This window comes from Eschrichtius robustus, chromosome 10 (assembly GCF_028021215.1).
Source record: "Eschrichtius robustus isolate mEscRob2 chromosome 10, mEscRob2.pri, whole genome shotgun sequence".
NCBI classification, from domain to species: domain Eukaryota; kingdom Metazoa; phylum Chordata; class Mammalia; order Artiodactyla; family Eschrichtiidae; genus Eschrichtius; species Eschrichtius robustus.
In genome coordinates, this window is record NC_090833.1 from 81,983,065 (window position 1) to 81,996,155 (window position 13,091).

General features: G+C 40.3%; 1 protein-coding gene across 1 annotated transcript in view; it reads right to left on the reverse strand.

The window, feature by feature from the left end:
* RASEF (RAS and EF-hand domain containing) overlaps window positions 1–13,091 on the reverse strand; it is an 88,603-nt gene that overhangs the window by 36,806 nt on the left and 38,706 nt on the right. The window contains exons 4-8 of the mRNA XM_068552590.1: window positions 10,638–10,733; window positions 6,853–6,930; window positions 4,621–4,736; window positions 2,499–2,567; window positions 840–924 (exon numbers count right to left, since the gene is read on the reverse strand). Of these exons, the coding sequence (XP_068408691.1) occupies window positions 840–924; window positions 2,499–2,567; window positions 4,621–4,736; window positions 6,853–6,930; window positions 10,638–10,733 (444 nt within the window). The remainder of the gene's footprint in view (window positions 1–839; window positions 925–2,498; window positions 2,568–4,620; window positions 4,737–6,852; window positions 6,931–10,637; window positions 10,734–13,091) is intronic.

Below are 13,091 nucleotides of genomic sequence, written 5' to 3' on the forward strand. Positions count from 1 at the left end.
AGCACACTAGTTTACTAATGTAATTAAAAGTTTGGTATCCTACATGAGAAAACGAAAGCACAGAAATCAAGGGAAAAACTGCAACAACTGCCCATAGTACTCTCTCCTCATCATGTCCTAAGTCCAAACCCTACCATATAAGCCATAAAGGGGAATCCTGGTTCCCCAGATTTGCCAGAACCCTGCAATACCGACTGTGGATTTCTCTCTTCTCAAACCATCATTTGGCTTAGTGACTGACTCATCCAGACCCAAAGCTGCGGCACTGGAACCCCAACCTTGAAGGTGACCCCCAAAAGTGGGGGAAGAGGCTTTCTGGCACATGTAGTCTGGGGAAAGTTCCTCAAAATTCCAAATGGGCCTTAGCTTGTTTCTGTAGGAGGGTTTAAAGCCCAAGGCCTCCACTCTGATGATCTCACTACCAGAAAGGACAAACCGATGGGTCTAAATAAACTCCTCAGCCAGAAGCACCCTCTCTCTCCTCTCAACTGGGCAATACATATTTTAACCTCCATGAGACATCTCACTTTTTCTTCTATTATTGCTATCTGTGCACACCTTAACTCCCTACTCTACTATAAACTCTTCCAGGACCCAGGTCACACCTTATACATCTTTCTCTGGTTTTCTGGAACATTGAACAAAGAGCTGGCTAACATCTAGACCTTTATTTATGCAGAGGAGTGGCATATTTTTTAAGTTGGGAAAATGTTGTCTCCTTTTATTATATGAAATAGTTTCTCATTATTATAAATTCTCTTCTAAGAAAATACATGATTTTTATCAAAATACTCTACCACGAGAAAGAATGAAATGCATTATAAAATTCTATCACATACCAAGGATCTGTTGAACTTGCTGTAACTGTTTTCAAGGGCACTCCTTAGGCCATCGTTACTGTCATGCAGTTTCCTGTTAGCTGTTCTACAAAGTAAATAAATAGATAAGGAAAGTATTAGTCGGGGTGAAAGTCACCACTTCTTTTCAGGCTGTGATATTCAGAACGTGGCATTACCACCGCTTGTATCTTTCTACCACTTCCCTTCAAACCTCATAAACTGAGATCATAATTCATTACTAGAAGTGCAACTTAACAATGTGTCCCCTCTCTTTAGAGGTCTCAAGGCATTTTAGGAGCGAGTCAGCTATGCTGTGGAACCCACTCCTCCTTCAGGTAGCTCCACTGTTTGGATAGGTTTGGTGCAGGTCTCTGTTCCCTAAGGGCCTGAAGCCAGCCGGCCCCACCTACTCTCTAGCCCCCCTGCACAGATGTGCTGTGTTATGTCACACTTCTTTCTCCTGGCTACTCCTGCATCCTTCTTGTGGCATGGTGCTGTACCGCCAGGCACTGTTATATACCAGTTAAAGGCTCCAATGTTGACTCAGGGTCCAAACCCCAACTCAGGCACTTACTTTCTATATGCCTTACAGGAGCCATTTAAGCTATCAGAGACTGAGCAACCTCTTCTATCAAATGAAGTCTCTGCCGTAGAGACTGGCTACTATCTCCCTGCTTCAGGCTTATTCATCCTTCAGAAGTCAGAAGCTTCCTGGACCTTCCTGGTTAGGAGGATGCCCTTACGAGACACTTGGCTCCCCTTGGCCCCCCCCCCCCTCCTTTGGCATCTAACATCTGTAAGTATTGATCAGGTTCCATCCTCTTCCCCTAGACTAGCCCCATAAGGAGAGAGACCTTTTTCTCCTACTTGCTACTGTCTCCTCAGCTCCTGGCATACCTGAACCATAAAAGGTGCTGAGTGAAAACCTGCTGAATGAATGAATAAATGAATGAACAGGATTCTTGTAATATATCAACTCTATCATTGCCACAGGTGAGATGTAATAAGCATTCATAATGGTGAAAAAAAATTGTCAAATCTGACCTGACATCATTTGGGGGAACTAAAACCAGAAGAAAATACTGCCTGGGTGAAAAAGAGAGAAAGGGGCAGTGGGAAAGGGGGAGGTTTTGTGGGGAAGGTCTCAGAGGATGGAATTCCTAAAACTTAGTTGCAAATTTGGCAGAGCTGGTGTAATATTTCCAAGAGGTTAAAAAAAAAAGAAGAGAAAAATATACTGCTAACCAGACACAATAAATTGCCAAAGAATGATCGTGTATGCCTAGTGATGCGACATGCGCTATGTGAGATGCCTGAAACCTCTCAGTGTGCTGAGCTGCAGAGAAAGCTGATGAGGTCAGGGCCATTGTCCTTTACAGTAAAATAAAGGTATCATAAAGACGTGCTGGACATATCACCTGACTTGCGAGGACTTTTAGAGAATTATACTCTAGTCCCTGGATTTGAATAGTTTATGTAGGATTAGAAGCATCAGAAAGCTAAGCTGACGTGCTGAACACACCGTGTCGAGAAGGGACATGCGTGGAGCCGCGAACCCAGCCTTTGATATATGGCAACTCGTGTTACATGTGGCACCTGTTTTACTAACAAAATATAAGTTAAATGTAAATGTGATGAGGACTTTATATGAGAACTTACTGGAGTATTTCAATTTGCCTCTCAAGACTATTTCGATCTTCTGTGTACTCTCGGATTATTTCCAGATCCCTGTAAAATTATATTTTACGTTTGAATGCGGATTAGGTGTTCAGTCCTGCCTTACCGATACCTACCCTCCCAGACCTCTTTCTGCCTTTTCCGAAGGCCTGTGTCCTTGACCGTGGTCTTCTCTCTCTCTGCTGCTGCTCGGTTCCTCTGAGACATCAGCAGCCTCCTTTCCTCCTGTGACCCACAAGCACACCCACGCCCCTGCTTCCTCTCGCAAGGCTCTGCTCCCCCCACCCTCCTCCCAGCACCCACCAGCTCCTCCACCCCAGCCCACTGACCTGGCTCTGTTCTTCACTGGGACTGAACCCCCTGATGTTCTGCGAAGTCCCCTCTCCCCAGCTACTCGCATTACCAGTCCCTTCCGCCCAATCCACTCTCTCACCTCTCTTCTCTGCTCATTCCAAGCCGTATGCAACTTCAGCCCCAGCTGTATTCTCCTTTCTTGTGAGTCCTTCTCGCCTCTGTGCTCCCAGGCCTGCTTGCCCTCCCTTCCTTACCCTAAGCCACAGAGGAACCCACAGGACCAGGCTTTCCCTGTTCACTGTAAACTCACGCTCAGCGATTCCTCCGTTGCTTTATTATGGAGAAGCCCTGGCCTCCTCCTTAAAAGGTCCACTCAGAACATCAGCCACTTACCTCCAGCCCCTACCCCACACCTGCTCCATTTCTAAGCAGACAGAACCCCATCACTAGCTTCCAAAAACCCTCAGGCTGTCAAATTTTGTCTGTAATAAGCTGTTCATTTGCTCTCTTGATAAGGCTAGAAGTTTCCCAGTTGTCTGTAGGAATTTAAGTTCCTTAGCCAAAAATTCTGGGGCCTTACATTATAGCCTTAAACTAGCTTTTAAACTTTTTAATCTTTTTTTAAATGTTTGCCTTTCCATTCCAAATATCTTTTTCTGTCCACCAGGCTGACCACTGTTCCCCAAAGCAGTCTTATCCTTCCCCATGTCCTTGCCCCTGCTTTGGGTTCTGCCTCACCTGGAACATCTCTGAGACTCTTCTCCCATCTGTGAAATGGGGATAAGGAAAGTCCCTATCTCACAGGAAACCATGAATGCGTTAATGCTAGTAAAGTACTAAAGACGGTGCCGGGCAATTGTCAGTGTGGCCTGTGTTGCTTGCTGACAAACTTATCTCAAGTGTCTCTTCTTTAATAAAGTCTCCACCTTTCTGAACTAAAGGAACACTCTGTCTACCATCTCATGGCAATGAACCCAACCTGTGACATTGCAGTGGTATTGTTTCTGACATTGCTGAGTTCTTATGCTGTTTAACTCCGTAACCCTTTTAACTTTTAATTTTTCCCAACTAAATTTGAAGTTCTTAAAGAGCAGAGGCCACGTCTTTTCTTTTTTTATATATTCCACACTCATAACTCCTTATCTAGCTCAGGGACCTGTATATAGTAAGCACTTAATAAATGTTTCACTGCTTTCCATTACAGGACCTTAATTCTGATCAAAGTCTGTAAACCAACAAACAAAACACAAGGTGTTTTTCTCAAGTATACATGTACTAGGGGATACACACATATACTAATGCATATAGATGCATTTTATATTTAAATACCCTTATATAAATATACATCTGTATCTTCCTTATATATAATTACATGCCTCTGTGTGTACATGTGTGTTAGGTCATATGTTATTAACACCATACTGCAAAACTAAAGCACAGCAAAATAAAATGACTTGCCTAAGATGTCTCGTTTTCCATTTTTTTTATGTTGTAGGGCCAGGATTCCTACCGTCAAAGCACTTCAATTAGCACTGCCTCTTGACACTTTAGGTATATTCTTCTGCTGCCAGTTAATTCAAACATTACTAAGCCCTGCACTTTCCTGAGCAGCCAATAATTAAAAAAAGTTAAAAACACAAAAATCACTAGGAAATCTGACACTAAAAGTAAAATCTTTGGAAAGCAAAGAACATATTAGTAAAATTAGTAAATAACCCTTTATTACTACATAGCTGAGCTTCATTCACATGGATGGTTACATAAATAAACATTCCACTCAAACTGAAAAGTAAAATGTGAAGTTTCATACCTTTCAGAATTCAGACTCTGATCAGCATAATCACTTTTCAAAGAATCTAATTCACTCTGAAGAAAGGCTATGTTTGTCTGTGCTTCTAAAAGATCTTTCTTAACTTTCTGATTTTCCTAGAGGAAAGGCACAGTGCAGGTCATTAGACTCAGTTTCTTTTACCCGGGTGAAGTGAAGTCAAGTGTAGTGTAACCTTCCACACATCACTCTCACCCCTCCACAAGTCTTCAAATCTTGGTGTTCAAAGAATTATCAATTCAAGGTAATTTGAAATTTTCATAAAGTATTAAAGTGTCAAAAATTAAATCCTCAAAGCTCTTTTTTTTAAAATACTTGACATTTTGGTGTGAAACTACAACAGTCAAGAGTTTATCATGATGTACTTTAACATGTTATTGGCAAATTAACGGAGACCAAACATTTAAACATCTGTTTTACTTAATGAGAGCTGTGGAACTACTGATAGATATTCTGTGGAATTAACAATACCTGTTACCAGGTAGGCTGGCTACTTTTCACAATAAATCCTATCACCTAACATTTTTAATTTTGCACTTAAAAATAAGCCAGTGTGGTTAGGAAATTTCTATATTTTTCTTAAAAACAAAAAAAAACAAACACAAAAACAAAAAAAAAAAGAGAAAGAAGAAAAAAAATCATTGGAGGCTTCCAGTTCAATATGGTGGACTGGGCACATGAATTTGTCTTCTTTCCCTTTTGAGACCCCATTAACATGAAATACCAAAGGAAATAAACCAATAAAAATTAAAAGAATGGAAGAGGGGCCCATCAGCAGTCAAGTGATTTAAACATATTGCTGGAAAAAGGAAACTGGATGGCAATGTGCTGACAGAGGGAAGAGAGTAGGGGACAAGGAGGTCCAGAAGATGTGTGTTGAAGGTTCTGCTGCAGAACAAAGAAGAGACAACTGGTCAGGCAGAACCCCAGAGAGTGAGAAGGGGGCCTGGAAATAGAGATTAAAACTGTACATTAAGACATGCTGCCTCTCAAGCCTTTACCTGCTCTTACCCTAGGAAAGAAGAGCAGATAAGCCACAGTTGATTCCAAAGGCAACAAGACGGGGCTCGTCTTTTTAAAAATAACTGAATGATTCCCAAAAGGAAAGCTAAGGCTTCTCTCTGAACATCCAGGCCCCATGCATCTGGTAATTGGGGTCCTATGTCTGACAGCCAGCTTCACACACAGAGCTCTGAGGAAGGCCACCTTTCAGGGGAGAGGCCTTGAGCTAAACAAATGTTTGCCTAGCTGTACAGGAATCCTACCACAGCTACCTAAAATGTTCAGAAATTCCAAGATGACATCTGGGTAGCAAGTTTAAAAAGCAGCCAGTCCAATAAGAATTGAAATTTCCTGGACTCCAAAATTAATATTTTCAAGGAGAAAAAAACAAATTCCATGTACTGGAAAGAATAAATAAGAAGTTGCAAGGTATCAGTAATATCATGAAGATGGCAGGTTCTTTTTACAAGAAACCAAAAACTCCACCAGAGAATCCAAGAGAAGTAAGCAACTCACGAGAACATTGTGATCCAAGCACAAAACCAACTAAGAGGTTGCAAAATCTGAAACTGGTAATGCATAAAGGGGACTTATCTGACCACAAAGCTGGGGGACCTTCTCTTTTGAGTGGCACAAGGATAATGACTGGAGAGAAAGAACTGCAATTCTAGCTCACTTCTTGGCTCTGCAGGGAGAATATTTAGAGTCACGATAAAGGAAATGTTCATTATTGGTTTTCAACTTTTAGAGTCAACCTGAAAACAAAATAAAGAAAATGACGATAATATAACAGATGTAGATGTTATCAGTTTTGGCAACAGAAATACTAAAGATATGGTCAGCAGAAGATGGAAAAGGGACAGACAGAAAAGTTGGAGGAAGGGCAGGGCAATAATACCTCGTCTTAAAAAGCCAGGGAAACAGATAAAAGTTGATGTTATAAGAATGCAGGGGTTAACTATTTAAAATTTAAAGGCCATGCTATTATTGCTTTGAATAAAAAAAAAAAAGCATTTACAATAGGTATCATTGAGGGAAAAAGCCTGCATAAATATAATACCTTTAGTCAGAGGTATTTCAAAGACTTTAACTGTAGTATTAATTTCTCTTTAAGCTTTTATTCCTGGAACATTGAAATCATAGCATGATTTTATTTAGGAAACAGTAGTCTAACAGGAAATATATTACTGTAAGTGAAAAGTTAATTCTTACCATTGATAAATCATAAATTTGTTTTTTTAATGCAGCCACATCTTCCTTTTGACTTATGTGTTTTGAGTGTTCTTCTAGCTGAAAAAGCAAATAAAAGTTGGGCGTTTACAAACTCACTTCGAATTGATTTGGTTAAGTTTAGGAATATATTTGCATATAGATATGGGAATTCTAGAAGTCTCCAATTTTCAACATTATACAACCTTATAAATCATTAAACTACATATAATCCAGAAGGACTTGAAAATTTGCTTTAAATAATTTAAACATTTAAAAAAGGGGTTTTCTTATTTCATGAATTTTCTTTTTTTTTGCCAAGGTACATTTTTTTTTCTTTTTTTTTAAATTGAAATATAGTTGATTTACAGTGTGTTAGTTTCAGGTGTAAAGTACATATTATACATATGTACTTATGTACAATTACACACATATATATATATATTCTTTTTTTACATTCTCTTCCATTATAGGTTATTATAAGATACTGAGTATAGTTTCCTGTGCTATACAGTAGGTCCGTGTTGGTTATCTATTTTATACATAGTAGTGTGTATATTTTTCTTTGAAACAATGGAAAAGCCGTTTTGGGGAAACCATGCAACTATCAAGCAACTCAGTCCTCCCTTTTTCAGTTATGTTGCGTATGAGTCTGGACCTTTATATTCTCTTAAACTTTATCTGCATTTAACACTTTCTATTCTATATCATAATTACTTATGAGTGTTTTAACTCTCTTACTAGAGGTCCAAGATTTTTAAGAGCAGAATTGGTGTCAAAAATCAACCATGTTTTCTTCATGGTGATGTCAAAAAATGCTTATTTAATGATTTAAGTCAATAAAATTTAAGTATGATATGAAGTTAGAGACACACACACAAAATTATATAAATACACAAATGAGCTTTACTTCCTGGTTGATTACTGAGTATTACCAGACTAAATTGGCTCAGAAGCATCCGTAACATGGACAACAAAAATGTCTTTCTTACACATAGCTTACATCCCTTGGGAAATGTGGGGATTTGTGGGTGTCCATTAATAGAATATGCATGCATTGATCAAAATGAATGTGATATTTCATCAAAATCTAAGTACTTTGATGATAGACTTTCTTCATCTTGCCAGATGGCATCAGTGGAAGGTTTTCAAGTGGCTGAAGCCGAAAGAGCCAGTGATTTTAAGATCATGCCAATTTCAGAGAAAAAAAATTGTGGGGAAAAAAATGAGTTTCTCAGAACCACTGACATAAGGAAATGGCTGGCAATTATACTAAATCTGTAAGCTTCTGTATATTCCTTTACAGCTTTTAACATGCTCTCCCATAAATCATCTCTTACTCTCTCGCAGAACAACCCTATCAGGCAGGCAGGAAGTCTGGTATAAGTGAGAAAGCACCAACTGTGTAAAGACAGAAAGACAACCCATTGCTTATTAGCTGAGTGACTTTGTGCAAGTTATTTAACCTGGAACTCAGTGTTCTCATCTGTAAAAGTGGGAAATTTGCACTTTCCTCAGAGAAAGTTTAAGAATTCGATTTTTTTAAATTATGAAGAAGAGCTTACTAAGCTACAAAGTCAATAAAATGTCAGTCACTATGGTTAGACAGGACAGTTTATTATTAATCCCATCTTACAGATGAGAAGCTAACGATCAGAACAATGAAGCCGGACTTCCCTGGTGGCACAGTGGTTAAGAGTCCGCCTGCCAATGCAGGGGATACGGGTTCAATCCCTGCTCCGGGAGGATCCCACATGCCACGGAGCAACCAAGCCCGTGTGCCACAGCTACTGAGCCTGCGCTCTAGAGCCGGTGAGCCACAACTACTGAGCCCGCGTGCCACAACTACTGAAGCCCGTGCACCTAGAGCCCATGTTCTGCAACAAGAGAAGCCACCGCAGTGAGAAGCCTGTGCACCGCAATGAAGAGCCCCCGCTCGCCACAACTAGAGAAAGCCCCCCGCGTGCAGCAACGAAGACCCAATGCAGCCAAAAATAAATAAATGAATAAATAAATAAATAAATAAATTTATTAAAAAAAAAAAAAGAATGATCAAGCTAATTGTCCCGGGTGTTACAGAAGAAATTGGCACAGTCTTTTTTAAATTTAAAAAAATTTTTTATTTTTGGCTGCGTTGGGTCTTTGTTGCTACACATGGGCTTTCTCTCCAGTTGCGGCGAGTGGGGGCTACTCTTCGTTGCGGTGTGCGGGCTTCTCATTGCGGTGGCTTCTCTTGTTGCGGAGCACAGGCTCTAGGTGCGTGGGCTTCAGTAGTTGTGGCATGCGGGCTCAGCAGTTGCGGCTCGCTGGCTCTAGAGCGCAGGCTCAGTAGTTGTGGCGCATGGGTTTAGTTGCTCTGCGGCATGTGGGATCTTCCCGGACCAGGGCTCAAACCCGTGTCCCCTGCATTGGCAGGTGGATTCTTAACCACTGCACCACCAGGGAAGTCCGAAATTGGCACAGTCTTGATAAGGACTCAGGTCTCGTCACTCCTGACTCTTACTGTTCAGTGCCTATTTGGTCTTCATCATATGCTATATGAAAAAACAACTCTGTGTCTCCTCTTGCAAATATTCTCTTAGTTTAAAGATTTGGATGACACGGAAATAACTGAGGAAAGTGACTAGGAGAATCTGTGACTGTAGCATTAAGCAAAGGATTGGTCCATTCAAATTCTGTAATACAAGAATAGTATTATGGTCTAATGACCTTTGGAAATCAGATATAAGGTTGACATTGATAATACTTTTCCAAGAAGGATACTGGGGAGAATTCTTAATAATTCCAGAGGTGTAAGTTGCAGTAACCCACAAATGCAGTTAATTGTCACTTAATCTCATTCAGTATAAACACTGGAAGGAGCATTAAAGGTTATCATATGAACAACCAGAGAAGCAAAGTGATGTGCCTAAGTTCACAATGCCACTTTCGGGGACGATTATTTTTTAAGTACCCATTTTCATTTTAGCTAAGGTTATTTCCATTAGTTATGGAGACCATCCACATGCAGGAAGTGAATCCAGTATTATGCTGGAGCCAATGTGTACCAGCAGGCGAGAGCCTATTTATTTTAAGCATTTCTTCCCAAACTCTGCATTCAGTGATGTCAACCTGGTAGCTTGAAATCAGTAATGGTGGGACTATTTATACCATGAAGATCGGCAAATGATACAAATGCCTCCTCCCTTCCTCCCCTCTCCAGAGCCTGTTGTTAAACATCTACCAGCATACCATTGAGTGAAATGGACCCTAATCATTAGAAACCAAATAGAGCAGAGGCCAAAACCAATCACACCTCTGCTTTCATGTCAACAGGTTCTCTCCCACTTCTTGCTGATCAGCGGTCCTCTAGATCTGGAACTTTCCACAGAGAAGGGAAATATTCATTTCATTTAATAAATATTCACTGAATACATATACCTTGCAGTAAGCTGAGTGTAGGGCTACATGACCAGGAAAGACAGTGTCCCTGCTGTCATAAGCAGACAGTCCACTGGACACGTGGGACGTGAGCGCACTTGGTAAAGACCAAGGAAAGAAAACTGAGGTTAGATGGACAACTGTTCAAGGGACCAGAAATATTTATTAGATCTATGCAGAAGATAGGCTGCCCTTAGAAACAGAAATTACGGGCCTTTAAAAAGAATTCTTGCAAAGGAGTCCAATTTGATTCTGAAATCTGATCTATCCACTGCTTCAATATGATTCTGCGTGTTTTTAGTTGCTAAAAATGTAGACGCATTGAGATACTGAAAGTATCCCTCAAAGTCCAGCTGCCACATACCTACCTTTTTGAGTTTCTTTATTGTCACCTGTAGATCTCCCACTTCTGTTTCATACTGACGCCTGAGGTCACTGAGGGCTTCTTCAGCTTTGCGTTTTTCCTGAAAGAAAAAAAAAAAAAGATTTTATTGATTTAAATAGGTTCTTCAAAATCCTGTAGGTGAGAAACATTTTGTGTCAAACTAAGGCTGACCCCAAGTCTCCTACACAGAGATAGTGAGAAGGTAAAACAGAAGTAACCAAACTTTAGATGCCCAGCACTTCCGGAATGGAAACTTACAAGACAGAAAGAACTGCGGAATCCCACGACCTGCATACACACGTAACCTGGGGTGACACCTCTAAGACCACTACTCAACTGTGATAGAGGGCTGCAGCATATCAATTAACTAGCTAATTAAATACTGCTGTGTTTAATTAAAAGCTATGGCACAATCAAGGGCCCCAGTGCTTGCCTGAATCCTACCATGTCATCAGGGCTCAGGAAGGCCTGACGGGTTTACTGTTTTTCCAAGAGCTTACACCTTATCTAAACTCAAACCACATCACCTGCAAATTTCTATGCAAAGTGCTGCCCCATAGGCTGGTACTTCTCATGTGTGTCACCCCTGGTGCAGAGAATGGCAAAAGGGCACTCCAGGAGGTCAGGGGCTGCGGCTCCCATGAGCCCAAATATCTTTCAGTTTCCTTTTTCTCTTAACACATTATGGAATTTAATATCCTATGTTCTGTATTCAAATAAAGTTTTAAGTTTATAACCAGTGGAGTTGAGTGTAATAAGACCTAAATAAATGGAGAATATATCAGATTTGTGGATTATTCATTATTAATAAGATGCCAAATCTCCCCCAGTTGATCTATAGATGCAATGAAGTCCAGTCAAACCCCCAGCAGGTTTTGGGTTTTTGTTGTTGTTGTTGTTTTTTTTTTTTTTTCGAAATTGACAAGCTGATTCTATGGAAATTGAGGACCTAAAATAGCCAACACAACTTTGAAAAAGAACAAAGTTGAAGAACTAATACTAGACTCATTATGGAACTAATTCAAGACATTATAAAGCAATAATCATCAAGACAATGTAATACCAGCATAAAGACAGGCAAATCAATCAATGGAACAGAACGGAGAGCCCAGAAATAAACCCAACACAAATACAGAAGACTGATTTTGGACAAAGTGCAAAGGCAATTCAGCAGAGAACAGATAGTATTTTCAACAAATGGGCTGGAACAATTAGATATGCATATGCAAAAAATATGAACTTTGATCCATACCTTACAAAATAGATCCTAAATGTGAAATCTAAAACAATAAAACTTATAGAAAAAACACAGGAGAAAATCTTTGCAACCTTGGGTTATGCAAAGATTTCTTAAATATCAAAAACATATCCATGAAAGAAAAAACTGATGCATTGGACTTCATAAAAATAAAAAATTTCTACTCTTTAAAAGACACTGTTAGGAGAATGAAAAGATAAGTCACAGCCTGGGAGGAAATATTTATAGATCAGAATATATAAAGGACTCCCAAAACTCAATAATAAGAAAACAAACAACCTAGTTTTAAAAGTGAGCAAAAGATTTTAATAGACGCTTCACCAAAGAAGACGTAAAATGGTTGCCTGACAAGGAGGGGCAAAGAAGGATGGCATGACACAGGGGCATGGAAACCAACAGTATGTGAACGTACTTTTATCTTGATTGTGGTGATGGTTTCTCGGTATATACACATTTCCAATCTTATCATATTCTACACTTTGAGTAGGTACAGTTTATTGCATGCCCATTACACCTCAATAAAGCTGTTACAATATATTTTTAAAACCCTAACTGAAACAATGGGATGAACACTATATGTGCAAGAGGGGTCAAGGTCAGGAAGAGGTGAACGTGGCTAGAGGACTAGGGGAGGGCACCGGGGAGAAGGGGAGACTTTCTCTGATCTTTGCAAAATTTAGGAAAGTGGAGAGGAGTTATCAAGGCAAAAAAAAAACAGCTGGAGTGAGAGCAGAGCAATGAGCCAGGCCAGAGCTGCGGGGTGAAGAACTGTGTGTGGGGAGCCAAGGTGAGCCACGCTTAGTGGAGGTGGGTTAGGGAAAATCTTCAGTCAGCGTGGATGTGTTATTCCAGAGAGACCAGGAGACTGGGGCAGACTGGCACATAGGTGTCATCCCAGGGCCAAAGGCGCTCCATTGGCAGCAGTGTGCTGAGGTTTCAGAGACCACATCTGTGCAGTGACTCACCAGCCACTTATGCCATCGCTGTGGAACAGAGAAAGATGCCATGTATTCACCACCCCTGTACCAGAGCCAAGGAAACTGAGGAAGATGGTATAATTAACAAAACATGAAGTGATAAGGGGTAGGGCCATCGTCAGGTGTCCATCACCAACAACCAGTTTGGGAAGTGCTTAGCTGGAAGAGGCAGCGATTTGATGACAGAATAACACATACGCTT